The sequence below is a fragment of the Rhinoderma darwinii genome, chromosome 5 (genome assembly GCF_050947455.1).
Source record: "Rhinoderma darwinii isolate aRhiDar2 chromosome 5, aRhiDar2.hap1, whole genome shotgun sequence".
Classification (NCBI taxonomy): domain Eukaryota; kingdom Metazoa; phylum Chordata; class Amphibia; order Anura; family Rhinodermatidae; genus Rhinoderma; species Rhinoderma darwinii.
This window is the reverse complement of record NC_134691.1, coordinates 265,765,706-265,779,078: the sequence shown is the minus strand read 5'-3', so window position 1 is coordinate 265,779,078 and position 13,373 is coordinate 265,765,706. Positions and strand designations below refer to the sequence as shown.

Sequence of the window (13,373 nt, the reverse complement as noted above, 5' to 3'; positions counted from 1 at the left end):
TAAAGTGAGATATATCAGATTTGAAAAATAAGGCTCTGTCAGGAAGGTCAAAAGTGGCCGCAGCGGGAAGGGGTCAATATTCTACTGTAAGCTATATTTCACTTAAAAAATATTCTTACCATATTTTATGAACTACAAGACTACCTACTGTGCAACTGTTTTGTTTTATCTGTTTCATGTTTTAATAGTTTTTTTGGGCGATACATATGTAGTGAAAAGCTGTAGTCAATTACCATGGGGCAGTAGAATATCTAGAAGTCAGATTTATATTTAGTATTTAGCCTGTTGAGCTTGTACTTTTCTCCTTCAGTAGATTTTCCTATAACATTCAATTGCCCTGTGTGATGTTCGAATATGTACACGTTTAAAAATCTGGCTTTTATTTTGTGACATGTACTAGTCCTTCTCAATGAATTAGAATATCATCCAAAAGTTAATTAAATTTTTGTAATTCAATTAAAAAAGTTTTTTTCTTTTAATGTTGATGATTATGGCTAACAGTTAATGAAAACCCAAAATTTAGTCTCTCAGAAAATTAGATTATATAAAGCCCAATTTCAAAAAAGATTTTTAAAACCGAAATGTACGCCTACTGAAAAGTATGTACAGTATATGCACTTCTTAACGTAATCATGGGCCAAAATATATTAGACTGAAATTTGTATTGGGTATGTCAACCGATACCGCCCTCCAGTGATTTATCCAGTTCCAAATCATAGGTAATCGAGGAGTCAGACTACCCCCTCCCTTATATTAAACAAACCTCTTCTCCAAGGCTAAGAGTCAGACTGACCCCTCCCTTATGGTAAACATTGTCCTTCTCTAGACGCTCAAGGATGATAAGCTGCTTATTACACAAAAATAATAAAAACATTCAACTCGAGAACACATAACATAGAATAGTTTCAAGACAGCTGCTGACATAGATATTTTAGCTTTTTAAAGCAATCATAACTTAATAATCTCAAAATGGCTCCTTCAGGCCACAAGATGGATTCCAACTATCCAAAATGGTCGCCACCAAACAAGATGGAGTCTACGCAAGATGTAATCAAATAAACATTTTAATCACTTTCACATTTCCCACCTTTTGTTTATTTGAGGACATTTTGCATCCAAGCCAGGTACTTAAAGGAGGGATTATCCCCCTTGTGGACTTACTTAACCCATAGTCATTTCACAAATAACATATACTTGATCAAAGGATCCAGGCTGGTGGGTAATTATTTTAACCGTTGTTGCAAAGCATTGCAAGAGTTTTGGCAGGCCTCAAAATATGAGGTGCAGAAGCAAATATAATGCAATACATAATAAAACAACCTGCGGGACACTCTGGAACAACCAATTATCGATCCCCCAATACCCTTAAACCAGTTAGAGGGGTTTAGGCATGACAACCAATCTGGCCACTCTTGCTCTATGTCATACTTGACCTGCATAATGCCAAAAAGATATATATAATGGCAACATGCTGGGTCAACTACTTGGCACATGCACATGCCCCCTTGGGCAGCATTCAAAACATCAAACATCTTCTGTAACATTGTCAAATCTGCCACTTTCTCTATATTATGAGCATTCTTTACTGCTAAACCTACTAATGTTGGCAATAATCCAAACTTCTCCTACCACGGCACATGTATTGGTCATAATTGTGTTGCACTATCACTTACTGTCCTAATGGGACCTTTACCCCTGCAGATATAACAGGCCGTGGGCAGCAACTTTCTCAAACCTAAAGACACCCAGGTGCGCTTTTCATAGGTACCTTTGCTGTTTTACCTATGTCATGCCGTGCGCACATCATGCAGGCTGCTAACAACCTAGTGGTGGCATTGTTGAAACCAGGGACAAGCCAATTTACTGATACCTGGATGCACATACTCTTGTTATCAGGTGTGTCACCTCTTGCTCTCTCAATTGGCTTACCCTATGATCCAACAAAGGTCCTACTACCAATGGGCCCATAATTGTGGGCGATGCCAAAAGGGTACTTATAGTTAGTGTAAATGTCGGCCGTTTTACCTTTTGCCAGTTTACAAGCCTCAGCGAGCACCTCCAGCTCTGCTTCTTGAGATCAACAAGAAGGTGAGAGTGGTCTCCGGATAATTTACCTTGTGCCTCGTATCCTGTCTTGTACATACTGCATATGATTAAGTATTTCTACATTACAAATTTACATTGGAAACACATGTTGCATATAGATAGACTATTTCAAAAGGGTGGAGTTTTATTCTCAAAAATAAAAAAACAAATGTTATACACTTCCCCACACTCATCTGATAACCTAGAACACTTGAGAATCTCACCCCCATCAGGTCCTAAAGATACCTGATTAATAGCACAAATTAATACCACAACAAAATTTATTTTTACAAAAAATCTGGAACCATCTACACAGAAAAACTCAAAATTTAGGTTACTCTCTTACACATTTAATCTGAATTACTAATTAGGGTCTCATACACATTTTGTAGACCTCCTAGAACCAAATTCATTAATTCAAAACAAAACAAAATACAAAATAAAATTGTAAAATTGTACCTGATCAGTCTCATCACTACTCCCTCCTTCTTGAACTCAGCGAAAGTAATGTAGCAGGGTTCAAAACGACATATCTCAACATAATAATGTCTGGCACTCTGTCTGGGGGGCAGTAGTTTGGCCCACTGTAATGCACTATAGCCTGGAACAAAAGTGACTTTTAGATACCTTGCAACCATTTACTTTTAAAACATCTCACATTTTCAAAAACAGCATTTAGGCAGCACTATACCACTTCCTATGCATGTGTAAAAACAAAAATAACAATTATAATTCTTTATCCAATAAAATAGAAAATAATATATCTGCTAATATTACTAAAAACCAATAGACTATATGTGGGTGTAGGGAACAGTAGGGGTACATACATTTTCAAGACCCCGTATCTCACAATATCTGTATTTTAATTCATTTGAATAAACTTCAAAACATTAAAAACATTAAATCTTATGATATGAATATGCAGCGTAGCGCTACACACTCCAGCAGTCCATATTTTGTAATTTTACTCTCTCTGAGTACTAACTACAGAACAGCATGTGTAGAGATAAGACACACTCCTTCACACTGTAACCAGCCAGCAGCCTGTCTCCTCCTGTATCCTCACACACATAACCCCCCTTTTCTTCACACCAATGCTTTTCTGGAATGACTCCAATTTAACCCCATACACAAGACACTAAAAATTTTACACAGTACTACTATTAAAAATAAGACCATACAATATAAAATCCAAAATCAGTGCAATATTGTGGGCACTTGTCTCATCAGTACAATCCATGCAATACCTGTTCAATGTACAGGGTGGGCCATTTATATGGATACACCTAAATAAAATGGGAATGGTTGGTGATATTAACTTCCTGTTTGTGGCACATTAGTACATGGGAGGGGGGAAACTTTTCAAGCTGGGTGTTGACTATGACCATTTTGAAGTCGGCCATTTTGTATCCAACTTTAGTTTTTTCAATGGGAAGAGGGTCATGTGACACATCAAACTTATCGAGAATTTCACAAGAAAAACCAATGGTGTGCTTGGTTTTAACGTTACTTTATTCTTTCATGAGTTATTTATGTCATTATGGGTGTCAGGTCTGAGCATTCCTAGATGAACAGTTTCCTGGAAAGTGGATTGGTCGTCGTGTGCCAGTTGAATGGCCCCCTAGGTCTCCCGATCTGACACCTTAGACTTTTATCTTTGGAGTCATCTGAAGGCAATTATCTATGCTGTGAAGATACGAGATGCGCAGCAACTGAAACTACGGATACTGGAAGCCTGTGCTAGCATTTTTTCTGCGGTGTTGCTATCAGTGTGTGAAGAGTGGGAGAAGAGGGTTGCATTGACAATCCAACACAATGGGCAGCACTTTGAACACATTTTTTAAGTGGTCAGAAACTTGTAAATAACTCATGAAAGAATAAAGTAATGTTAAAACCAAGCACACCATTGTTTTGCTTGTGAAATTCTCGATAACTTTGATGTGTCATATGACCCTCTTCCCATTGAAAAAACTAAAGTTGGATACAAAATGGCCGACTTCAAAATGGCCGCCATGGTCAACACCCACCTTGAAAAGTTTCCCCCCTCCCATATACTAATGTGCCACAAACAGGAAGTTAATATCACCAACCATTCCCATTTTATTTAGGTGTATCCATATAAATGGTCCACCCTGTATAATCTGGTATCAGTCTGTTTTTAGACTTCACATTGCACACATGTTATATCACCCCTGTTCACATTACACTCCCCCCATTCTGATCCACATTAGTCACTGCAATATACCTGACTGCTCCGTATTCTTCACTCTTCCCGACAAAATCTACACCTGTCTCACATCTCCCTCACACCAACTTACTTGTAACCACCTGTAATAAATCCTGGCCATCCACGATTCCTTATTCAACTTGGCACAAACCATTTATTTATCACGTGCAAACAAAAATCTTTTGTCTGCCAGCCTTTTCAACAATTTTTTCCAACTGTTTGACAGCTTGCTATTCATATCTGGGTCTAGGAGTTTTAGTAATCATTTCTTTAGGGGCCTTGGGTTTGAGCCAATACCAATGTCCTTCACTGTAATTTGTGTAGGTAGTTCTACTACTACGACACATGTGGGTCATTCTTTGCTTTGAACACAGATTGTTATGTTACAACGGTATTCATTTCCAGTGGTCTGATGTTATACTACTACAGACTCGAAGTCAATAAGCCGGATTATCAAATGCATGCTAGAAATCAGTCTGTACTGATTCTTACCTTATGCCAGTCTGACAATGCATACAACTGGTGGTTTTAAAGGACCCTTACACATAATATTACAAGCTGGCAGTGTGCCAGAAGCATATCAATGGTTATTCAAAACAACAAAGTTTTCCCTATCGCACTGGGTAATGGTACATACACACTTCTCACATTCACTTTCATATATTCATTTGACTACTACAATCCTGACAAAGAACCTGATTATTACAGGATCTCTTTTTAGTTGTTATAGCGTATTTCTTCCCCTGTTTGTCACAATAATCTTTGGCTGTTTATCACACTATCGGGCTTCCCCTGTTGCTCTGCTCTCCGACTTCTCCATTATCAGGACTACCACAGAAGTCCTTGACAGTACTACAAGTACTACAGGATATCACCTACGAAAATCCAACCTCTGTCACCTACGGACAGTCTTCATCTCTGCTGGGTTAGGGTTCTGTAACTCTGGTCAGTGGTCTGTAACTCTCAGCTCTGCCAACTACGGGCAATTTGTTTCACCTTATGGAGACACAGTACCTCGCCGAGCCAGGCATCCCCGACTCTCAGCTCTCTCAGAAACAATGGGCAAGAGGATAACATTCCCCTTTGATCCTTAACCGTTCCTACACAACAGCCAAATAATGAATGAAATTTCCAAAAGACGTATATCAATAGACAAATACAAACAGCACAGTTCATTGCAGGTTCACTACACAGCATTCAGCTTTCTAATCTTACACACAGACAGCTGGACGCAATGGATTCACACTACTTCTACACAAGTTTCTCTCTTTTTTTGTTTTTTTTACTACGTCATCACATTCCACAGGAGGGGGTTCACGCACTCACTCCTCATAGCTTCTGTTCTCACAATCTTAACAGTTTCAAAGTTCAATGCTGGCAAAAAGTCTCTCATACCATGAACTTCAAGATTCACACATCTGTACAACAACTCAAGATAACGTACGTATCTGCAATCATTCATCAAACAAATACCTTTTAACATACCTCTGGATAAATTACTGCATTCATGAGATGTGACTTCAAGACCGCTAATTCCAGCCTCGGCAATGAATGAGTGAACAATGTTTTGTAAGAATAAGCTTCTTACATACTGGCCGGTTTTTGATATTCATTGATGCAATACCGCCAGGCCTCCAGCGACAGAAAAGATGACACAAGTGACCATGCTTTGTATGCTCAAAATCCTTCTCCGCCATTTATTCATCAAACCATTACAATAATATCTTTCGAAGTAGGAGCAGCCAATCATCTACATTGTTTACAATATGACCTTAATTTGGATTTCATTTAGCCAATAGCATGTAATGACAATATGTTTTGTCCTGAACCAATCATATGCTTACATAACATCTGAAGTGTGAAACTATGAGTTCCCAAAATATATCGTGTCATACCTGCTAGGAGTCCGACTACCCCCTCCCTTATATTAACCAAACCTCTTCTCCAAGGCTAAGAATCAGACTGACCTCTCCCTTATGGTAAACGTCCTTCTCTAGACGCTCAAGGATGATCAGCTCCTTATCACACAAAAATAATAAAAACATTCAACTCGAGAACACATAACATAGAATTGTTTCAAGACATAGATATTTTAGCTTTTTAAAGCAATCATAACTTATTCATCTCAAAATGGCTCCTTCAGGCTACAAGATGGATTCCAACTATCCAAAATGGTCGCCACCATACAAGATGGAGTCTATGCAACATGTAATCATTTAAACATTTTAATCACTTTCACACACTCAATACTTGGTCAGGGCTCCTTTTGCATGAATTACTGCATCAATGCTGCGTGGCATGGAGGTGTTCAGCCTGTGGCACTGCTGAGGTGTTATGGAGGCCCAGGTTGCTTTGATAGCAGCCTTAAGCTCATCTGCGATGTTGGGTCTGGAGTCTCTCATCTTCCTCTTGACAATACCCCATAGATTCTCTATGGGGATTAGGTCAGGCGAGTTTGCTGGCCAATCAAGCACAGTGACACTGTGGTTATTTTTTAATAAACAGATTTTTATTGATCCAGTATACATCTAATCTTTACATACAGCAATGAAACATTGGAAACAAAGCATTGGGATAAGGATCAAATTTTTTACAGAAAAAAACAAACCATACAAACAAACAAACAAAACTCCGGATCCAGACACGACAAATTGACCACATATTCGACTAAGGTAATCATAAGAGTATGTCGGAGTAAGTAGAGTCAGTCCACAGATCCCATAAGGAAGTACGAGCGTAGGACCCTTGAATAGAGGCTAAAGCGTGTTCCATAGCACAATTATTGTTAACATATAAAATCTCTTCACTCATACTAGGCACTTTTGTAGATTTCCAGTATTTTGCAATCAATATTTTTGCAGACAGCAATACATGAAAAAGTACGTTTCTGACACCTGGAGAGAAATCCACCAATCCCACTGTACACTCCCAGAAAATATGGAGGATGGTACCCTTAGAAGTGAGGCACATCCAGCACCTATCTGATGATGTTGGATATATTCGCGACAAACGACTAGGAGTGTAATACCACCTATACATTATTTTCCTAGACGCTTCCAAATGTGTAGCGCACTTAGAGAGAGAGCAAGCTAGATTGAAAGTGGCTTCCCAATCCTGCGTACTTATAGGGATTCCCAGATCTCTCTCCCAATGCCCCAGACAAGGAAATTCCTCCCGAAGCAAACCCTCACACAATACCTTATAAATTTTTGATATCCCTTTGCATGTTTTATCCAGATTAGTGAATGCCAATTCAAAAGGCGTTTTAGGGGAATCAATCAGAGGAGGCAATGTACTCAACAAATGACGTATTCTAGAGAATTTATAGAAGTCTCTACGGGGTATGTTGTACTTCAGACATATATCATTAAATGCCATTAGATGAGTTCACTCCTTAATGTCAGAAATACACTCAATGCCGGACAACAGCCAATTTTGGATATCAATATCAGGTATCAGAAGCGGAAGCAGTCGAAGAGGAAGATCAGAAAATCTCACCGGGATTATAGGGTGAATAACAGTAAATTTTTTCCAGACCTGGAGCCCTGCATCAATCGTTAAAAAAGAAGATTTAGATATTTTAGCACCAGTGGACAATAGCCACATGCGCGCTTCTACAGAAGATCCATCAAGTAATTCCTTTTCCATAGAAATCCAATGTTTCATAGGAACTTTAGTCTTCCACATTCTGGCTTGATCCAAAATTGCTGCATAATAATAATGAGCCAAGTTCGGGAGACCCAAACCCCCTTTAATAATTGGTTGGTATAATACCTCCGCAGCTACTCTAGGGCGGGAGTTTTTCCATATATATTTATTAATTATACCTTGGAGTCTTTTAAGATAAGATAACGATAGCAGAATAGGTAAATTTCTAAATAGATATAGTATTTTTGGGAGGATCATCATCTTAACCGCAGAGTTTCTCCCTACCCATGATGCCTCATACTTCATGTACTTGGATAAGTCTGCTTCCATCGCAGATACCAATGGTATATAATTATATTTATATAAAAGAGAGGTGGGGTAGGTAAGTTGTATTCCTAAGTATGAGAAAGAGTGCTCAACCCAAACAAACGGAAATTTCTTCTGGAGAGAGTCCAAAAGAAGACGAGAAATATTCATACTCAAAACCATAGACTTGGTAACATTAAGCTTATAATCTGAAATTGCACTAAAAGCCTCCAATATCTTAGTGACCTCTAATAGAGATGTCTCAGGGTCAGATATAGCAATAAGCACATCATCCGCAAATAAGCCAATTTTATGAGATATATCCCCCACCGTTAATTGCAACAGATGACCTAATGGAAGTAGCCAACGGCTCCATCACCAAGGTAAAGATGAGTGGAGATAAAGTGGAGACACTGTGGTTATTAAACCAGGTATTGGTACTTTTGGCAGTGTGGGCAGGTGCCTGCTGGAAAACGAAATCAGCATCTCCATAAAGCTTGTCAGCAGACGGAAGCATGAAGTGCTCTAAAATTTCCTGGTAGACGACTGCGTTGACTGCGGACTTGATATAACCGAGTGGACCAACACCAGCAGATGACATGGCTCCCAAAACCATCACTGACTGTGGAAACTTCACACTGGACCGCAAGCAACTTGGATTAAGTGCCACTTTCATCTGAAAACAGGACTTTGGACCACTGAGCAAAAGACCGCTCCTTTTTCTCCTTAGCACAGGTAAGACTCTTCTGACGTTGTCTCATGGAATGCGACAGTTGTAGCCCATGTCCTGGATATGTCTGTGTGTGGTGGCTCTTGAAGCACTGACTCCAGCCGCAGTCCACTCCTTGTGAATTTCCCCCAGATTCTTGAATGGCCTTTTCTTGACAATCCTTACAAGGCTGCGGTTATCCCTGTTGCTTGTGCACCTTTTCCTACCAGACTTTTTCCTTCCTCTCAACTTTCCATTAATATGCTTGGATACAGCACTCTGTGAACAGCCAGCTTCTTTAGCAATGTCCCTTTTGTGGCTTACCCTCCTTGTGGAGGGTGTCAATGACTGTCTTCTGTACAACTGTCAAGACAGCAGTCTTCCCCATAATTGTGTAGCCTACTGAACCAGACTGTTGGACCATTTAACCCATTAGTGACCGGCCCATCGTGTTTTTACGTCGGTCACTAACGGGCCTTATTCCGATGCCATAGACTTTTTACGTTGCGTCATTGGAATAAGTAAACAGAGCAGGGAGCTGTCAAATCTCCCTCCTCTCAGCTGCCAGAGGTAGCTGGGGGCTGGGGCCGTCCCTGCTCTGCCGGGTGAGATCGATATTAGTATCGATCTCACCCGTTTAACCCCTCAGATGCGGTGCTCAATAGCGAGCACCGCATCTGAGTGGTTTTGGAGAGAGGGAGGGAGCTCCCTCTCATCCCACCGACATCCGGCGATACGATCGCCAAGTGTCTGTGTCTCCAATGGCAGCCGGGGGCCTAATAAAGTCCCCCAGGTCTGCCTGGAGCGAATGCCTGCTAGATCATGCCGGAGGCATGACTTAGCAGATGCCTGTCCGTTTTAAACGGACAGGCAGTAATACACTGCAATACAGAAGTATTGCAGTGTATTATAATAGCGATCGCAGAATCGCATATTAAAGTCCCCTAGTGGGACTAGTAAAAAAGTTTTAAAAAAAAGTTTAATAAAGTTAATAAAAAAAAATGTGAAAAAAAAATGAAAAACCCACTTTTTCCCCTTACAAAATGCTTTACTATTGAAAAACCAAAATAAAGTAAAAAAGTTAAACATATTTGGTATCGCCGCGTCCGTAACAACCCCGACTATAAAGCTATTACATTAATTAACCCGCACGGTGAACGCCGTAAAAAATTAAATAAAAAACGACAGAAAAATTGCTGTTTTCTGTGAATCCTGACTTTAAAAAAATGTGATTAAAAAGTGAGCAAAAAGTCGCATCTACTCCAAAATGGTACCAATAAAAACTACAAGTCGTCCCGCAAAAAAAAAGTCCTCATACAACCGCATCGGCGAAAAAATAAAAACGTTACGGCTCTTCAAATATGGAGACACAAAAACAAATAATTTTGAAAAAAAAAGCGTTTTTACTGTGTAAAAGTAGTAAAACATACAAAAACTATACAAATTTGGTATCGTTGCAATCGTAACAACCCGCTGAATAAAATTATTGTGTTATTTATACCACACGGTAAACGGCGTAGATTTAGGACGCAAAAAAGGGTGGCGAAATTTCAGATTTTTTTCTATTCCCCCCCCCAAAAAGTAAATAAAAGTTAATCAATAAATAATATGTACCTATAAATGGTGCTATTAAAAAATACAACTTGTCCCGTAAAAAAGAAGACCTTATACAGCTATGTCGAAGCAAAAATAAAAGAGTTCTAGCTCTTGGAATGCGACGATTGAAAAACTCAAAAAATAGCTTGGTCATTAAGGTCTAAAATAGGCTGGTCATTAAGGGGTTTAAGGCTTAGGAAACCATTGTAGGTGTTTTGTGTTGATTAGCTGATTAGAATGTGACACCATGAGGGTATGTTCACACGTAGTCAACCAAAACGTCTGAAAATCCAGAGCTGTTTTCAAGGGAAAACAGACCCTGCTTTTCAGACGTTTTTTACCAACTCGCATTTTTACCAACTCATTTTTTTACCAACTCGTTTTTGGAGCTGTTTTCACTGGAGTCTATGAGAAAACAGCTCCAAAAACGTCTGAAAGAAGTGTCCTGCACTTCTTTTGACGAGGCTGTATTTTTACGAGTCGTCGTTTGACAGCTGTCAAACGACGACGCGTAAATAACAGGTCGTCTGCACAGTACGTCGGCAAACCCATTCAAATGAATGGGCAGATGTTTGCCGACGTATTGTAGCCATATTTTCAGACGTAAAACGAGGCATAATACGCCTCGTATACGTCTGAAATTTGGCCGTGTGAACATACCCTGAGTCTACATTCCTCAACATTTACCCAATATTTAACTATTCTGAGAGACAAAACTTGGGGTTTTCATTAACTGTTCGCCATAATCATCAACATTAAAAGGAAAAAATGCTGGCAATAGATCACTCTGTGTGTAATGAATCTATATAATATATGAGTTTCACTTTTTGTATTGAATTACTGAAATAAATTAACTTTTTGGTGATATTCTAACGCCTCATGCACACGACCGAGTGTGCCATCCGAGTCCAGTCAGTGATCCGAGGAAAGATAGGACATGTTCTATCTTTCCTCGGATCAGAATCTCGGACTATTTTTCTAAAACGGCCCGAGTGGCACAATGGTCGTGTGCATGAGGCATTATTCATTGAGAAGGACAAGTATATACCATTTACCAGAATTGAGTAAACTTCCTACTGGCAACAATATGTTGACATTTCAGAGAAGAACTTCCATGGGGAATAATGTTATTTGTCCACTTGCAGGAAACAATCTTTCAACTTTGTATAAATGGACTCCAAAAATATTTCTTGGGAAAATTAATATTTAATAATAAGCAAACAAGCATTATAAAAAATAAGACACGTACATGAAAAACGCAATGGGTGCCATCATATTAAACCCACCTACATCACTAGTGTGATAGGTGAACGTGGCAGAATAAATTCTCAGCCCATTCTCGGAATTGAATGAACTTAGCAGAAATAAGAACTGGAACCAGAAGCAAAAAGAAAAAAACAATCACGATATATTTCTAAAATTGAAACTATATGGCTAGAATTAGAGTTATTCATCATGAACACTGACACTGATCTGTATTTGCTGTACGTATTTTTTACGTCTACTTTTGCTTTTTATCCCTCTTCTGTAGGTGCTGGTAACCTTAATTGCAAAGTAGCGATTGTAATGGGTAAAACAAGAAATGCCTCCTCCTCCAGGTACACATTGAGAAAAACCTGAAATTCTAGCAGTTTTGTTAAAAAATGTTCACGAAAAGGAAAACATTTTAAGGGAGTTATGGAACTTAAAGAAGTAATTTGACGATAAACATAGGATCCCTACCTGTCGGTAGAACAGAACACTTGTATCCCATGTTGTGCTTTAGATCCTGGCCACAATTGGGTAGAGAAGCAAGGAGAGCCAAGACACATATGTGCTGGGCGCTTTCCATTGAAACCTATGGGAAGTTACTAATTTATGCCTTGCTGACTATCCCACTTCTCTTCCCTTTCTACGGCTGGGTTCTAAGACACAACAGGGGACATGGGAACTCCGTTCTCCAGATAAGTATTCTACCTTTAAGACATTTATGACATAGAGTATCATTAGAATATTCCTTCAAAGGGGTTGTCTCATAAAGACCACCCCTTTTTTAAATAGAAGACAGAACGGCGATCAGTGGTCGCTACAGGGGAAGTGTAGAATCATTATATGTCGGCAATTCAAATGACCCTCTCTATGATGTCCATATACCCTAATAGGACGTACAGACAGGGGCTGTCATGGTGAGACAAGCCCTTTTAACAAAAAACAGCAACACAAATCATAACATAAATCACAGTTAATGGGGTTGTTCAAGATTTGTAAACAGGGTCTGCTTTTTTGAAACAGCACCACTTTGCCATGGGTTGTGTCTGGTACTGCATCTCAACCCCATATAAGTAACATAGTTTGTAAGGCTGAAAGACACAAGTCTATCCAGTTTAGCCTATTCTTCTGCAGTAATGATCCAGAGGAAGGCAAAGAAACTGCCATGAGGCAGAAGCCAATTTTTCTCGATTTAGACTTCGTTCACATCTGCGTCAGGGCTCCGTTCAGGGGTTCCGTCTGAGCTTTTTGTCAGGGGAACCCTGACTGAAACAAACGGAAACCATAGGTTTCCGTTTGCATCACCATTGATTTCAATGTTGACGGATCAAGTGCAAATGGTTTATGTTTGTCTCCGATGTGCTAGGGTTCCGTAGTTTTGACAGAAGCAGTACCGTAAACTACTAAGGTTAAATTGACGTAAGCGTTATGGAAGCGTTACTTATCGCTGTGACGCTGTCCAATTAGCTACGGACAGTGTCACAGCGGCTTGTGTGCGAGATCACACAGTCTTTCCTTTCCACTGTCTGATAAGAGCTGAAGAGAGGAGAGAGT

General features: G+C 39.5%; 1 protein-coding gene across 1 annotated transcript in view; it reads left to right on the top strand.

The window, feature by feature from the left end:
• The window catches only part of LOC142651877 (acyl-CoA dehydrogenase family member 11-like), a 260,668-nt gene that overhangs the window by 199,268 nt on the left and 48,027 nt on the right, over nt 1-13,373 (top strand). The window contains exon 14 of the mRNA XM_075827102.1: nt 12,103-12,169. Within this exon, the coding sequence (XP_075683217.1) occupies nt 12,103-12,169 (67 nt within the window). The remainder of the gene's footprint in view (nt 1-12,102; nt 12,170-13,373) is intronic.